Source organism: Haematobia irritans, chromosome 1, assembly GCF_050003625.1.
Source record: "Haematobia irritans isolate KBUSLIRL chromosome 1, ASM5000362v1, whole genome shotgun sequence".
NCBI classification, from domain to species: domain Eukaryota; kingdom Metazoa; phylum Arthropoda; class Insecta; order Diptera; family Muscidae; genus Haematobia; species Haematobia irritans.
In genome coordinates, this window is record NC_134397.1 from 156700174 (window position 1) to 156718897 (window position 18724).

The 18724-nt window shown below is 30.6% G+C and overlaps 1 protein-coding gene across 1 annotated transcript in view; it reads right to left on the reverse strand.

Annotated features, from left to right (window-relative positions):
- The window catches only part of cv-c (RhoGTPase activating protein), a 382780-nt gene that overhangs the window by 195447 nt on the left and 168609 nt on the right, over positions 1 to 18724 (reverse strand). Inside the window, exon 5 of the mRNA XM_075292001.1 lies at positions 12209 to 13251. Coding sequence (XP_075148116.1) covers positions 12209 to 13251 — 1043 coding nt within the window. The remainder of the gene's footprint in view (positions 1 to 12208; positions 13252 to 18724) is intronic.

The window sequence follows — 18724 nt, forward strand, 5'->3', positions numbered from 1 at the left end:
TCGTCATTATTTTACACCATTAAGTATAGGATTGCATTTTGCCCCGTTCATCGCGCCTAGGGCACATGTTAGGACTGACTTAAGTAATGTTAACAAAAACATTAATTTCAACTTTTACTAATAAACTTTATAGGGTGCACATTGTGCATAAGCATTTCGTTTCACCAAATATCTCTCTGAATATTAGGGTGGAACACAATGTTTGACGAATTTCAAGTTTTTTTAAATTAATTTTTAAATGGGAGGTATCCAACAAAAATAGGGTCTTGATTTAAGGATATATGGTCGTTGGCATCATGCCCTTGTCTAACTTTTCGAAGAAAAAAATATATAAACGGCAGTTAATCTTTTCATATTTTTGAGGATGACGGGTATCTTCCAGACATTTTTTAATATACCTAAATCATTCAATTACACGAAATTATTTAAGATTCCCAGAAAAACTATGGTTTGCCACATGCGATAAAAACGGAGTACTTAACTTTTCGATATATAATCGGGGGAGTCCCCCTTTCCAAATTTTTCAATAATCAACTTAAGGTACATGAGCATGTGAGTTTGACCTGAACAAGCGAAGTCAGACTTGCAATTTTGGAATTTTAATTTTTATACGATATTTCATCGAAATTTTATTTTTATACAAAATTTCGTCGAAATTTTATTTTAATACAACATTTAGTCGAAATTTTATTTTTATGGACAATTTTACCAAAATTTTATTTTTATAATATATAATTATAATTTGTCGAAATTTTATTTTTAAGGAACATTTTGTCGAGTTTTTTAGAGGATTTCAACAAAATAATTAAAATTTTTATAAAAACATTCATCGATATTTTTATTTATAGAAAATGTCCTTGGATTTTATTTTGATATTATTTTGTTGACATTTTATGTTTATACAAAATTTACTCGAAATTTTATTTTTATACAAAATGTAGTTGAAATTTTATTTTTAAAATTTTACTTTTATAGCAAATTTCGTCGAGAATTTTTTTTAAAGGAAAATTTTGTGGAAATTTGTCGATGCATAATCGGGTGAGTCCTTTTTCACGACTTTGTGAATAATCAACTTAAGGTACATGAGCATGAGAGTTTGACCCTGAACAAGCGAAGTCAGACTTGTAATTTTGGAATTTTTATACAATATTACGTCGAAATTTTATTTTTATACAAAATTTAGATGAAATTCTAATATTATGGAAAATTTTCCAAACATTTTATTTTTATGGAAAATTTCGTCGAAATTTTATTTTTATGGAAAATTTCGCCGAAATTTTATTTTTATGGAAAATTTCATCTAAATTTTATTTTTAATGAAATTTTTGTCGATTTTTTTAGAAGATTTCGACAAAAGTGTGTTTTTTTATAAAAACATTCGTCGAAATTTTATATTTGTTATTAATAGAAAATTTCCTAAAATTTTATTTTCATATAGAAATTTGTTGAAATTTTATTTTTATATAAAATTTAGTCGAAATTTTATTTTTTATGGAAAATTTTGCCAACATTTTATTTTTATACAAAATTTAGTCGAAATTTCGTCGTTATTTAATTTTTAAGGAAATTTTTGTCGATATTTTTAAAAGATTTCAACAAAAGTGTATTTTTTTATAAAAACATTCGTCTACATTTTATATTTGTTATTTATAGAAAATTTCCTAGAATTTTTTTTTTTTTGATACAGAAATTCGTTGAAATTTTATTTTTATACAAAATTACGTCGAAATTTTAGTTTTATATAAAATTTAGTCGATATTTTTTTCATGGAAAATTTTGTCAACATTTTATTTTTATACAAAATTAATTTTTATACAAAATTTATTTTTATACAAAATTTATTTTTATACAAAATTACGTCGAAATTTTATTTTATATAAAATTTAGTCGAAATTTTCTTTTTATGGAAAATTTTGCCAACATTTTATTTTTATACAAAATTTTGTCGAAATTTTACATTTATAGAAAATTTAGTCGATATTTTAGTTTTAAGGAAAATTTGGTCGATTTTTTTTTTAGAAGATTTCAACAAATGTTTAATTTTTATAAAAACATTCGTCGACATTTTATATTTTTTATTTATTGAAAATTTCTTAGAATTTTATTTTAATACAAACTTTGATCGAGATTTTATTTGTATACAAAATTTAGTTGAGATTTTATTTTTTATGTAAAATTTTACTTTTAAAGAAAATTTCGTCGAGAACTTATTTTTAACAAAACTGTTGTAGATTTTTTTTTCGAAAATTTTGTGGAAATCGGGGGAATCCCCCCTTTCAGGACTTTTTGAATAATCAACTTAAGATACATGAGCATGAAAAATCTAGTCGAATTTTATTTTTATAGAAAATTTCCTACAAATTTTACTTTTATAAAAAATTTCCTAGAAATATGATTTTATAGAAAATTTCCTAGAAATTTTATTTTTATAGAAAATTCCATAGAAATTTTATTTTAATAGAAAATTTCGTCGACATTTTATTTTATAGAAAATTTAATAGAAAATTTCGTGGTTGACCCTAAACAAACAAAGTCAGACTTGGAATCGTAGGAAAGAAAACGTCTGCAATTCGTAAAACATTCGTCGACATTTTATATTTTCTATTTATTGAAAATTTCTTAGAATTCTATTTTAATACAAACTTTGATCGAGATTTTATTTGTATACAAAATTTAGTTGAGATTTTATTTTTATGGAAAATTTTACTTTTATAGAAAATTTCGTCGAGAACTTATTTTTAAGAAAACTGTTGTAGAAATTTTTCTTTCGAAAATTTTGGGGAAATTTTTCGATATAAAATCGGGGGAATCCCCCTTTCAGGACTTTTAAAATAACTGTCACGACATAAAATCGGGAGAATCCCCCCTTTCAGGACTTTTTGAATAATCAACTTAAGGTACATGAGCATGAAAAATCTCGTCGAATTTTATTTTTATAGAAAATTTCCTACAAATTTTACTTCTATAAAAAATTTCCTAGAAATTTGATTTTATAGAAAATTTCTTAGAAATTTTAGTTTTATAGAAAATTCCATAAAAATTTTATTTTAATAGAAAATTTCGTCGAAATTTTATTTTATAGAAAATTTAATAGAAAATTTCGTGGTTGACCCTGAACAAACAAAGTCAGACTTGGAATCGAAAGAAAGAAAACGTCAGCAATTCGTAAAACCCTAATATCTCATCACCCAACCACTCACTTAGTTCCAATGATCGTTTTAAAGGAAATTTGTTACAGTGCTTCAACACAATGTCACGTTAGCCTTAAAGCGCATAGGTTTGCACCAAAATCCCCAAAGGCTTTTGTAGGCTAATACTCCAATTAGTTCTTCACATATGCATTTTTCTTCTTTGTCGTTTGACTAAATTGAGAAAAGAAGACAGTGCCAGAGAAGCAAAAAAAGCGAAAGTTTGACATTTGTAGGAGCATTTGCATTTAAGTGCAAATCTCAAAATGAAAATAATTTCACCAACCTACGGCAAAAAGTTGACTTTTTTGGCAGTGGTAAATTTGAGATGAAATTCCAGCACCATCATCATCCAGCTTATGAGGGGATTGCAATTATCTTAAATGTAGGCATTCACATTCATATGCGTTACAATTTTGCAACCTACACTTGCAATGAAAAAATATATATATTTGTTTTTGTAGTTTTTGTGAGTTTTTTTAATAATGACTGTAATCATAGTTAATGGTGGCCATATGTTAAAAGGATATGCGATTTTGTCTTGAAGGCGTAATTTTTATACGTTGGAAATAAAATCACAATTATGATTATGTGGGCGAAATTGTATGATTTTGTTTTTGTTAATCGACCCTGGAGCATACAATATTCAAATGGTAAATGATTGACGATATATTTATATGTGGAATACAAATGAATCAATTATTTAAATATTGAAGAAATCATATTGAAAATCATCAGAACTACGTATGGAGACTTTGTTACACCTCCTTTAATAATGTCCCAACTAAGTTCATCAATCCACTTCGTTCATCCTGATTCGGTGAAATACAGGTCCACGCCATTTATCACAACCAACCACTGCTTACATATTCAAAGGTTAACTGTCACGTTTGGGGTGCTTGATATATACGAACTAAACTCACATATTCTTACTGTTTCCGTTTGACTGGCAAAATACAAGTTTTCACTGGGTCAGTGGGGAGAAAACCATGATGTTAGATGATCTGAATGAACATCATTTTGTCATGTTGTAGATGCCTTTAGAACAGGATATATTGCGGGTCGGGTCTACGGCACAGGCTTCTGTGTCATAGAAGACCACACGACTCACAAAATGCGCTTGAGAAAATTAATTATTCCCTTTCTGCGCATAGCAATATCTTTATTAACAGAAATCTGCAACTTTTTAAACCCCCGTCCAACTCAAAATCGTGGACTAATGGATGTGAGTCAAGAACCCTACAACTGGATATGTTTTGCAACCAGTTCCCAACATTTTTCGCAAGCAGATGCGGAAGACATTGGCTGATAGCACCCGGATCAAGACAATTATAAAGTTCTAAGAGGCTCTTGCTCGTCTCCCCATCGTTTACGATTACTCAAAACTATTTTTTTTGCTAGTACTAGCGGAATCCAATGGAAAAAACTCCAGGTAGTGCAAAAACCAGCACTGCGAATTCTCATCGGCTATCGTTCCAAAACACTGGAACAACACCTATAGCATGAGTATAAAAAACTTTTGGTGAGAAAACATTGTTAAATTATTATAAACCAGCATCTAATAAAGTGCAGTTGGATAAACCACTCCAACCGTCCATACTGCATACAGATACGTTTTAGAGAAAAATATCTTCCTAAATACTGAGTTTAGTATTACGCCAATGAGAACAATCACCTGTCGACAGAGATCCGATCATTGCTGTCCCATTTAAGTAAATAGTAACCTTTCACTTCTGAACCCGGAAATACAAGATGTATGCCCGAAGTGTGGATATTTGGTTCACATTACCAGACACCTTCTTCAGGTGAACTGTCTATAAGTGTGTGGCCATATCTTTGGCGACTCTGGGGATCTTATCGTGAGCCTCTTGGACTTCCCTTACCTGGCCCTACTTCTAATCTATACAATTTGCCCCTAGCATCCGCCTAATATACTTTGGAGCGATTGCATCTACGGTTACTACTCGAGCCCAAAATATGGAGAAAATATTACCAAACAAAAAAATATTTTTTTTTTGCCAAATTTGATTCCTACAGAAAATTTTATTTTTGTCAAAATTTTATTTCTATAGAAAATTTTGTCAACATTTTATTTCTATAGACAATTTTGTCAAAATTTTATTTCTATAGAAAATTTTGTCATCATTTTATTTCTATAGAAAATTTTGTCAAAATTTTATTTCTATAGAAAATTTTGTCAAAATTTTATTTCTATAGAAAATTTTGTCAAAATTTTATTTCTATAGAAAATTTTGTCAAAATGTTATTACTATAGAAAATTTTGTCAAAATTTTATTACTATAGAAAATTTTGTTAAAATTTTAGTTCTATAGAAAATTTTGTCAAAATTTTATTTCTATAGAAAATTTTGTCAAAATTTTATTTCCATAAAAAATTTTGTCAAAATTTTATTTCTGTAGAAAATTTTGTCAAAATTTTATTTCTGTAGAAAATTTTGTCAAAATTTTATTTCTATAGAAAATTTTGTAAAAATTTTATTTCTATAGAAAATTTTGTCAAAATTTTATTACTATAGAAATAAAATTTTATTTTTATAGAAAATTTTGTCAAAATTTTATTTCTATAGAAATTTTGTCAACATTTTATTTCTATAGAAAATTTTGTCAAAATTTTATTTTTATAGAAAAATTTTGTCAAAATTTTATTTCTATAGACAATTTTGTCTAAATGTTATTTCTATAAAAAATTTTGTCAAAATTTTATTTCCTTAGAAAATTTTGTCAAAATTTTATTTCTACAGAAAAATTTTGTCAAATTTTTATTTCTTTAGAAAATTTTGAAAAAATTTTATTTCTATAGAAAATTTTGTCAAAATTTTGTTTTATAGATAATTTTGTCGAAATTTTATTTCGGTAGAAAATTTTGTCAAAATTTTATTACTAGAGAAAATTTTGTCAAAATTTTATTACTATAGAAAATTTTGTCTAAATTTCATTTCTATAGAAAAATTTGTCAAAATTTTATTTCTATAGAAAATTTTGTTAAAATTTTATTTCCATAGAAAATTTTGTCAAAATTTTATTTCCATAGAAAATTTTGTCAAAATTTTATTTCTATAGAAAATTTTGTCAAAATTTTATTTCTACAGAAAATTTTGTCAAAATTTTACTTCTATAGAAAATTTTGTCAAAATTTTATTTCCATAGAAAATTTTGTTAAAATTTTATTTCTATAGACAATTTTGTCTAAATTTTTATTTCTATAGAAAATTTTGTCAAAATTTTATTTCTATAGAAAATTTTGTAAAAAATTTATTTCTGTAGACAATATTGTCAAAATTTTATTCTACAGAAAATTTTGTCAAAATTTTATCTACAGAAAATTTTGTCAAAATTTTATTTCTATAGAAAATTTTATCTCTACAGAAAATTTTGTCTAAATTTTATTTCTATAGAAAATGTTGTCAAAATTTTATTTCCATAGAAAATTTTGTCAAAATTTTATTTCCTTAGAAAATTTTGTCAAAATTTTATTTCTATAGAAAATTTCGTGAAAATTTTATTTCTATAAAATATTTTGTCAAAATTTTATTTCTATAGAAAAATTTTGAAATATTTCTTAGTTGGAGAGGAATAATTTGAAAAATCTACCAAAACATCAAGAACTCTACAATTCTACCAAACAGTGAAAAATCCACCATTTGTGGTAGAATACGACCAACTGTGGCAACCGTGATCGCATCGCCTTTCCTTCGGTTAGCATCTATCATCTAGATTTCGTCATCGTACAACCTCAAAAATTTTCTTGTTTCAAGCATATATATTTTCAGGATTGATCCAAACAACATATTGTTTGTATTATTCAAACATATTATGTTTCACCTTAGAGCATTCACTGGTACAAAAAAAAAATTTATAAAATTTTCTTTGTGTGGATATATTTTTAAGGTGCCAATTGGTTACTTCCATTATTTTATTTGCAGCATACTCTCTAGGTCTATCTTTCTAAACACATATATGTTTATAGGTTATTTCTAAATTAATATATGGTTGTATCTAAGCATATTATATTTACAAACATTTTATTTCCCAAACATAATATGTTCTAACATATTACCATATATGTCCCAAACATGTTATGCTAGTTTATGAACATTTTATGCTTGCACTTAAAAATATTGTGTTAAAAAAATTGAGTTCCAAACATATAATTTTTGCACCCAAACATATGAAAAACAGTCTTTTTCGTCCGTGTAGCTTATTATCTGTTATGCAATTTTGTTGGTATTGTAAATTCTAAGGTTTTTGAGTATAATCCTAAAACCATGGCAGTTACTCATCAATTTAGCAAGAGTTTCATTTTACAAATTAAATTAAATTTAATTTAATGGAGTATAGTGACTATCTTCGCTGAGAATTTTTAACATTGTATAACTACTGCTTTATTATGTTATTCTCCCCCTCATGTTATTTATTAAGTTTTTCCTTGCTTCAATTGCTCAATAATATTTCATCCATATTTTTTTGTCTTTACACCATTTGATTATGTTGCCTGCGGAAACTGTCATTCAACAAATCGTTTTCTCAAAATTCTTGTCTACATATTTGTACATATTTTTCTTTTACAAAATTTGTATATGCAACTCCAAACACAATAAATTCCTTTAAACGTATTTTTTTCTCACAAAGAAAATAATTAATGATAAATAAATATTTTCACACAATGTGATGTAGAAAAAATAAACGACTTGGTGAAAAAAAAAACGTATAGGAAAAAAATCCTATAACAACAATATTCTAATTGGGAACATTTATGAAAACAAATGATCGGTACCATATGGCCAACAAAAGTACAAGTGTCTTTGGAAGCAATGTGGTGGTGCACAGTGGGCGAATATCGGGGGGTTAAGAGAAAATAACAGAAAAATTGAAAAACTTATCTTCTTAGGCAAATAATTTATGAAAACTACTACCCCTTCATGAAATTCAGGATTAAAAGTTACTAAAACAAGAGCTGTCGTTGTTTGTAAACACTCGTTCATGGTTTAGTAAACATTCCTGCATGATTATGTCGACTTTCTTATATTGTTACAACGTGATAAAGGAAACATGAAACATTTCACGATGGCAGGACCGGGCGTAGTCTTATCCATTTTAAATTATGTTTTTTTTTTTTGTTTTATTTCCCAATTTCTCAATATGAATTTCTTAAAAATTCCACACTGTGCCATGTTGAAGCTAATGCCATGTGAGTGCTTAACATAAAAACACATGTTGTGCTGCATGATTTGAAGGAATTTTTATGAAAAAAAGATTCTGTCAAAACCCAAAAAATGACATAGCAAAAATTCCTCTACAAAAAAAAAACAAATTCCTAAACGTAAATGGTAGAATGGCAAAACTGTGAATTGAAATCAAAATGAAGTGTGAAGATAGTTTGACTGGTTATGTTAAAAAATGAAAACAGGATCCCAAAGTCAAAAGTTTGGCGCCAGACAAATTTCAAAAAGGATTTTTCCAAAACCCTGGTGCATGATATTTCAATAAAGGGATACAAAGACTTGTGATACCAATAGGCTATATGAGCGGTAGTATACAACTCGTAAGATTTCTTTCATACTCAGTAGGAGTTATATTAGGCTTTAAACTCAATATTGAATAAAGGACGAACAACAACAACGCAATGGTCGTTTATTCATGCAAAGAGGTAATAACGACAAAAATGGAAACTACAACCCAAAATTGTGCCGTGGCTGCAGTCGAGCTACAAACTTGTTTGTATATCTCAGGCATGTGCTGATTTTCTTAATTTCATATTACATCTATTGTTTTCAGACCTATTTTCCAGATCAGCTGTAACAAAGGTGTAAGTCTACGAGAGTTGTCGCAGAGGTCGGACATAGTGCGGTTCTTACAAAAATGCGAGATGTGCAATCGATCAGCCAATCAATCAATTAATCTCACTAATTAACAAAAGCGAAGGCACCAGGGACTCAAAACTCCTGGGCAGAGATGGTCTGTATCAAACATTTTTAGGTTTGCGACTGTCGCAAACGTCGTAAACGTCACATACGCGTCGTAAATGTAGAAAAAGTAACAAAAGTCGCTAACTCAAAATACTTTAGTCGCGTCAGCTAGGCAGCGAATTCGATGATAGCCAAGACGATGGTATGTGCGAAGAAGTTGCAATTCTTAGGAATGTTCACAATTTTCGGTTTTAGTCCCTACATTTCCTCTATTGCCTTTTGCACGAGTACAGGGTAACCGTGGATTTTCTCGTCCTTTCTTAGCTTTAAGTTCAGTCTCCTATCCAATATAACCCCAAGGTATTTTGCACACTCACCCACGGGAATTTCGATACCACCTAAGAAAATAGGCTTGACCATGGGAAAACTTTCACAAATTTCTGCAGAAACTCACAGCGAATGCTGTCAAACTAAATTAAAAAATGTTCAGGATTTCTTCTATTCAAAATTTGGTTTTCTACAGTAGGTTTACGACTTTTGCGACATACGTATTATACAGTCGCAAATGTATGTCGCAGAAGTCACAGTTTGTGACAGGCCAACCCTGCTCCTGGGAAGATCGTTACTTAAATTCTTTGACTCTGTGTTCTTTAATACGTCCATAGACTGCATCAATTCTCTCAACAAGATGACTGAGCTACTCAATATTCTCACCTCATATATGTGCTAGCCGATAGAAACATACCAGGGAACAGAAAAGCTGACGAATTAGCTAGAAATAGGGTAGTCAGCCCCTGTCGTAAAGGGCATTCGGTTCTAACCCGGATATTGTGGCATTATAGGAAATGAAGAAGCCGATGTAGTTTCTAAGGAAGGCGCAAGCGGCTCAAGAATCATTGGCAATAATGACGACTTATGGAAGGGACGTTGGAAAATAATATTAGTAACTTTGGAATGCTAATGGGCTTACACAGACACAATACACAGTAACATATAGTCACCGTGGTGCAATGGTTAGCATGCCCGCCTTGCATACACAAGGTCGTGGGTTCGATTCCTGCTTCGACCGAACACCAAAAAGTTTGTCAGCGGTGGATTATCCCACCTCAGTAATGCTGTTGACATTTCTGAGGATTTCAAAGCTTCTCTAACTGGTTTCACTGCAATGTGGAACGCCGTTCGGCTTTGGCTGTAAAAAGGAGGTTCCTTGTCATTGAGCTTAATATGGAATCGGGCAGCACTCAGTGATATGAGAGAAGTTCACCAAAGTGGTATCACAATGGACTGAATAGTCTAAGTGAGCCTGATACATGGGGCTGCCACCTAACCTAACATATAGTAATGGTTGGTTTAACGAAATATGATATTTGTAGATGGTCGGTGGACCCTGAGGCTACTGAAGATTCCTACCATTTCTGGACTCTCCAGCATTATCATTTAGACTATTACCGATTTGCGAAACTGCAGTCTGAGAAGTATACTCGCTTTCATCAAGTCCTCTGGCTGAAGGATCTAAGCAAACCGGAGGGGCCATTACACACAAATGTGATGGGATTAACCCAAACGGAATGTAACTGTCACAAAGAGGAAGAGAAAAGCATTTTGGGGAACCGCAACACAGAAAAAAATATCACCAAAATATTTCCAATTAAAAAGATAATTGAGGTTGAAAATTTTTTCAATTAATAAATTAATTGATACAATTAACTTTTTAATCATGATAGAAACATTAAGTTAATTAAGTCAATGATTGAAAATTTTAAAATTTTTAATTAAAAAATTAATTCATACAATTAACTTTTTAATCAAATTCGGAAGACTAATTCAGTTAAAAAAAGTGCTGACTTTTTTTTAAATTTTTAATTCAAAATGTATTTCAAACAATCATTTTTTAATCCAAATAAAAACTCTAAGCCAATTCAGAAAGTAATTAAAAATTCAATTAATTAATAAATTAATTGAATTTTGCAATCAACATCAATTAAATTTTTAATTGAATCAATTAAAAAATTAATTGAAATTTACTGAAAAAATCTATTAATTGTTTAATCAAGAATTTTTTCTATGCCCAATTAAAACTGTGATTGATACTATCATTTTCGTGATTGAAGACATTTCAATTAAAAAATTAATTGGATCAATTAATTTGGTGATTGAATCAGAAAAAAATTTTTTGTGTGAATAGACCATTATTGTCTAAGTGGACACCAAATCCATGGATTGATGTCAACCTTTACTCTAGTTTAGCTATATATCTCAGATTTGTTTTTCAAAAACTTTATAGATAATAGAAGGCTAAGAGTAGATTACAATAGTTTTTTATCCCGGCGAAAGTAACCGATTATTGAACCGATTATTTATGAAATGTAGATCACTAAAAAGGTGTTTTTTTATGGAACTGCTTTTTATACAAAACAGCTTATAACTTAAAACCTATATAATATAGAGTTACTGATTAATCGATTGTATTTTGTAGCTAACACTTGTATCCGCCAATGTCACTCATACCTAGTTTTAATTCGAAAAATTTTAAAAATCCCGCAAATTGATTTAAATTCTTCAGCGAATATCTCCGGTTCTAGCAGAAATTTGACTCATCACTGTGATCATCAGTAAGCACAAGTGTTGGCTACAATTTAAAACCGGCTACTTACGGTTACTTTGCACCGAGTACTTTTTCATTTATAGTCAGTTTTCTATACAACGATTCAAAGGTCCAAATTTTTCCATCTAAAACATAAGCAGATAAACTTGGTTAAAAGCTCATTGAAAGATCTTACTTCTTCCCTTGTAGTGATGTTACTTTTAAAGTAATCGGTTCTCTAGAACCGGTTCTAAAACGATTATGTGATTATAATTAAGGTTCACATAACTGAGTTATGGCCGGATACCAGTTAGTTTCCGCAGTTTGTAGAAGAAAAGTATCGCAACTAGAAAAAAAGTAACACTTTTTGACATGAACATAATTTTCGTCCATAACTTCATTCGTTTTTTGTTTCTCTTAATTTAGCATAAAGTTTTTTTCTTTCAGTATTAAATATTTCCTCATATTACTCTACAAAAAAAAAGTATAGCAGATTATTTATTAACTCACCTTTACACGTTCCAGATATTCTTGCAGCACAAAATATGGATCATCATCGTCATCAACGTCTAATGGTAGATCTGACAAATTGAAAGCTAAATCCAAATTAGCCAAAGCTTCTAATTTAGAGCGGCAGTTAGATACGCTTGATGTTGATGGCTCAGCGGTTTCTTTGCCACCCTGAGAAGATGGATTTGAGACGGGTGCTGTGACGTCAGCTGTTAAATCATACCGGCTGTTATCGCCAATTGTGTCATTCGATGATGAAGACGCAACAACAGCAGCATCATTAGATGTTGCAAACAAATTGGTGGTATTATTTAAGATAGGGGAATGTTGTTGGGTTCCCATATCAACTGTCATGGTTGGTTTTGTGGACGATGATGATGTTGCCGATGAGGCTGCGCCATCACTATTGCTTCCGTATTTATTGACATCAGCATTATGATTGCTGGTTATTGGACTACAACGTTGGGATGATGATGATGCTATTTTATTGGTATCTACGGACAAGGAGGAGGCTGGTTTAGAAAATCTACCACTTGAAGATGTCGTTGAGACAAGACCCGATGATGATGATGATGATGATGACGCTGATGGTACTGTCGCTGTTGTGCCTTTGTGGTTAATGCTGTCATTTATGTCTTCTTCATCATGATGATTCACATTTGTGGATATTTTCCTGGTGAGATTTGTTTCATGGCCAGATGTTGTTGCCACCGCACTATCAACTTCATCCGTTGCAAATGATAATTTCCGAAGTCTTAATATTGTTGGTGATGGAGATTTTTGACACATGTTGCTAGAACTGTTACTGTTACCAGAGTTGTTAACCATTGCAGATTGTGATGGTGATGATGACGATGACGATATTGTTGCTGGCTCATTTCGCTGTTGCTGATGATTATGCTGTTGTCTTAGCGGATATGTCATGTTTGATTGTTGTTGTTGTGATGATAATGTTGTTGCTGTTGTCGATCTCATCGGTTTATTGCACTGGGTTTTCATGGAGGTTCTATTGATAAAATTGTCATGTTGCTTTTGGTTTTGTTCTGCAAAAGAAAAAAATGCAAGGAGAAACAAATATTTATTATGCTTTTGTGCAAAACAGAAATAGAAAAAAAAACAATTCAATGGCTACTAGACAATTGTTTCTTAACATTTCCTTGATAAAAATGACAAACAAGAAAATTTATAACAAAATGTTTCTAATAAACTTGTCCCATAATAAATTTGTTTTCCTGTCTTCTTAAGTAATATTTTATAATCACGTTTTACTGTAAACTTTTTCAATTTCTATCCCACCCCCCTCACAATTTTGGTTTATTCTGAATGTTTACAGTGCAGCGTAGACAATTGCCGCAATTACTCGGAGACAATTGTTGTTGCTGTTGTGGTTGCAACATGTTAGCTGACAATTGTTGTGTTCGATTCTTGGTTGCAACAGATGGTTATGAACAGTGGTTACTGTCAGTACTTTTTCTAAGCGTTGACACCTTCCTTTTTGTTGTGCCCTTAAGTAGAATAATTTTTAGATTTTGTGCCACGTTTTTTACCATCTTGTGCCACTTTTGAATTAATTTTTCACAAGAGCAATATATTGCATTAATTTTGATTGATGTTGCCTTTAATATAACAGTGGTTACTGTGAGTAATTTTTCTAAGCGTTGGAACTTTCCTTTTTGTTGTGTCATTAAGTAGAATAACTTTTACCACGTTTTGTGCCACGTTTTTGCCACTTTTGAATTAAGTTTTCACAAGAGCAATAGATTGCGTTAACTTTGATTGATGTTGCCTTTAATATTACGGATGTGATGCGTGCGTTAAAATCCACCTATCCACTAATATAATTTTGAGCACTTTTTCCTTATCTAACCATAGTCTTATCAAGCGGAATATTGTGACGCTTGAAAATAGACAAAAAAAGTGTTTTGTAAGTAAACGTGATACGACCATGATTTATTAATTTAAGAAATGATTTTTGATGAAATGGAGATCAAATTGTGGTTGGGTTTATTTAAATCTAACTAAAAAACGCGACTTCATAATTTCATAGAAAAGACTTATAAAATTCGTATTTTTTCCTTTACAAAAAAAAATGTGTCACTTATAAAAATTTAGTGCGTAACCGTTTATTGGTTATAGTGGTAATTATTGGTAACAATGGTTACACACCTTTGTGTGTAACCGTTTATTGGTTAATGATAGCTGGCAGATTTATTACAGTGCCCTTTTCGCTCTAGGACGCAAAGTTTACGCAGAAAAAAGTTTACGTAGTTAAACTAACGCTAAATTTAAGTTATTTTTATTGGAAAAAAATTATTTGCTAGTAGTTAAATTTTATTATTTTTTTTCGAAATTTTCTACAGCTTAATGAAATCTTACTTTTTTTAAAGTATGTCTCAAAAATTTTATGAACTAAAGGTGGGTATAAAGTTCAATGACCATACACATAAGTTCAATATGAACTAAAGCAAACGAAGATTTTCGTACGATTCCCAAAAATAGTAAGAATGAACCACTGTATGGTTAAAATGGTGATGATTTGGCGCCAATGATTTTCTTCTTCACTTTTAGTTCCTTTTTTCTTCTATGAGAGGATGTAATTTCGTGAACTGCAGTTAAAAAGTACAACAGGGCATTAAATTTTCCTGGTTTTAACAACGCTTTGTGGAAATCTCAAAATGTGGAGTAAAATTTAGTTCAATTTTCGTGCGAGGTAGTTCATTCTTCCTATACAACAGTTCACTTTTTTTCGGTGTAGGAGATATGAGCAAACGAAGTTTTTGATATTCCCAAAAAAAGTGACCCCATCGTGGAAGAAAATGTAGGTTTATTTTAGAAAATTTTAACTAAAATAGTTTTCGAATTGCAACATGTTACAAATAAGTTAATACTTTTTGTCAAATTGAAGAAAATTTTTTAAAAATAATTAATTTTTTTTCTGTTGTTTAAGAAAATATTGGATGAAAAAATTGGATTTAAAAATTGTTAAAATGTCTTTAGCGCTGTACGAAGTTCGAGACAGGTACAATTTTAGTAAAATTTACTCATTTGAGAGACTTATGAACTCAATATAAGCAAACTTCTGCCATGAACTAAATAAAGTTCATGAACTAAATAAACTAAAATTGAGCTCAGTTGGCATTAGAGCCCCTTTTTCTGGTTGTATAAAAATTTCAAATTTTTCGGGATTTGGGTGGAATTTTGCGTTTTCTAGAAGTGATCACGAATTAAGGTCCTTTTCGCTCTAGCACGCATAATTTAGGAGATATAAGCAAAGTAAGTTTCCCATGTAAAAATTTCGTATTATTAGGGATTTAGGTGCGAAGAAGGATTTTCTCGGGGTGAGCGCGAAATAAGATCCTTTTCCCTATAGCACGCATAGTTTAGGAGATATAAGCAAAATAAGTTTTTCATGTAAAAATTTTGTATTTTTAGGGATTTGGATGCAAATAAGGATTTTCTTGGGGTGATGACGAATTAGGATCCTTTTCGGTCTAGCACGCATAGTTTAGGCGATATTATCAAAAGAAGTTTTTCATATAAAAATTTCGATTTTTTTTTTAGGATATGGGTGGAATTTTTGATTTTCTGGAGGTCATCACGAATTGAGATCCTTTTCGCTCTAGCACGTTTTTCTAAGAGTGATCACGAATTGAGGTTCTTTTCGCTCTTGCACGCGATATGAGCAAAAGAAGATTTTCTTATAAAAATTTAAAATTTTTCGGGATTTGGGTGGAATTTTGGATTTTCTTGAAGTGATCACGAATTAAAGTCCTTTTCGCTCTAGGAAGCACAGTTTAGGATTTTCACGATTTAGGTGGAATTTTGGATTTTCTAAGTAGCATATTTTAGGGTATATGAGCAAAAGCAGCTTTAAATATAAAAATTTCAAATTTTTAGAGATTTGGGTGTAATTTTGGATTAAAATAATTTTTTGATATAGAAATTTCGGATTTGGATGGAATTTTGGATATTCTAGAGGTGGTAAAAATTAAGGTTCTTTTCGCTCTAGGACGCATACTTTAGGAGATATGAGACATGGAATTCAAGCATGATAGCGTGATTCCGTTACATTTGAATGGAAAACCACAAGCGGGCATGGTTAGAACCCTTCGCCACAATGGTCGGTAATGGCTCCAAATTTAATGCCTAATATTATGAAGCAGTATTGAACCCTGCAAGTTTACTTGGATCCAAAGGATTTTGGTATTGATTCCGAGCCAAAGATGCGACTTCTTTAAAATAAAGAAAGAATTTTTTTTTTTATTTTTAGCTACCTATCTGGCTTTAAATCTAGGACCAATAAAATTAAAATTAGGGTACAGATCTCATTTATCAAATTTTCATTCTCTTTTCGAGGTTTATTAATAAAGGTAGTCACGTACAAATAAATTCCATTTTAAAAATCCAAATTATAACGGATACTTCAAAGTAAAAAATGTTTTCTTAATTCCAAAAAAACTTTAAACCAAAGACGCTACATCCTCAAAAAAAGTCTTAGCCTATATTTGAAGCGTTTTATCTTAAATCTAAAGTCTCAATATTTCAGTTAATTTAAGGACAATTTCTTTAAATCCAATATGTGTTTCTTTACTTTAAGGAAAATTAGCCTTAGTTCAAAGACATGCGACTTTAACGGAGGGATGCAAATTTACAAAATTTGTGTCCTAAATTTAATGCAAAAAATTTTTGAAGCAAAGATTACAAACTTTATTTTAATTAAAATTTCTTTTTTTTTAAAGAAATTTGTCCTTAATATTTTGTAAATTTCGCATCCTAAAATTTAGGTTGCGTAATCTTTAATATCGCGTCAATAGTTTTTTCAGTGTAGGCAGACAAAAATTTCGATCACAGACCATGGACATTCCAACAGGACTCAGCACCAGCGCACTCAGAAATAATGAAATAAGTCGCCCTATGAAAAGCCCATGTAAAAAACATTACTTCCCAGCAAACAAAACTTGGATGTTTTTCAAAAGGCATAACTTTAAAAGCACATCCAAAAATGTCCTCCCAAAGAAGTTCTTTATTTGAACTACACAGGAATTTCTTTTAATTCAATTTTTTATAACTCGGCTTTTTCATATTTTTAATGAGTAGATTTAACTCATTTTGTTTCAAATAGGTTAAAAACAGAGTATGTTAAGAATGAATAAAATGGTGGAAATTATTTAAATTTTGTCGAAAAAAAAAATGCTAAATCCAATTTAGAAAAATTACGAATTGTTGAAAATGCTTGTGGTTCAGACAATCATTAGAATGCATTAAGTCATAAAATATTCTAAAAATTATTTATTTGGCAAAATAAAGGGTGATTTGTTAAGAGCTTGATAACTTTTTTTTAAAAAAAACGCATAAAATTTGCAAAATCTCATCGGTTCTTTATTTGAAACGTTAGATTGGTCCATGACATTTACTTTTTGAAGATAATTTCATTTAAATGTTGACCGCGGCTGCGTCTTAGGTGGTCCATTCGGAAAGTCCAATTTTGGGCAACTTTTTCGAGCATTTCGGCCGGAATAGCCCGCATTTCTTCGGAAATGTTGTCTTCCAAAGCTGGAATAGTTGCTGGCTTATTTCTGTAGACTTTAGACTTGACGTAGCCCCACAAAAAATAGTCTAAAGGCGTCAAATCGCATGATCTTGGTGGCCAACTTACCGGTCCATTTCTTGAGATGAATTGTTCTCCGAAGTTTTCCCTCAAAATGGCCATAGAATCGCGAGCTGTGTGGCATGTAGCGCCATCTTGTTGAAACCACATGTCAACCAAGTTCAGTTCTTCCATTTTTGGCAACAAAAAGTTTGTTAGCATCGAACGATAGCGATCGCCATTCACCGTAACGTTGCGTCCAACAGCATCTTTGAAAAAATACGGTCCAATGATTCCACCAGCGTACAAACCACACCAAACAGTGCATTTTTCGGGATGCATGGGCAGTTCTTGAACGGCTTCTGGTTGCTCTTCACTCCAAATGCGGCAATTTTGCTTATTTACGTAGCCATTCAACCAGAAATGAGCCTCATCGCTGAACAAAATTTGTCGATAAAAAAGCGGATTTTCTGCCAACTTTTCTAGGGCCCATTCACTGAAAATTCGACGTTGTGGCAGATCGTAAGTCTATTCATGATGAAATGTCAAAGCATACTGAGCATCTTTCTCTTTGACACCATGTCTGAAATCCCACGTGATCTGTCAAATACTAATGCATGAAAATCCTAACCTCAAAAGAATCACCCTTTATTACAAAAAAAAATTTAATTCACATCCAAAATACTGAATTCGAATCACTCTTTAAAAACTGATGCAAATTCAGTGCAACGACTATTGAAATTGTGTACATCCGTCCTATGACAAGCCCATGTTAAATTCATCGCTTCTGTGCCAATTTTGCATCACTTCCGGATCAAAAAAAAAAAAAACATTTTCACTAGTTTTTTGGCGACGCGTTTTTTGCTGGGTTACGATTCGATTTTTCCCAATATACGTATCCATATATAAAATTTTTATTGATTTTTTGT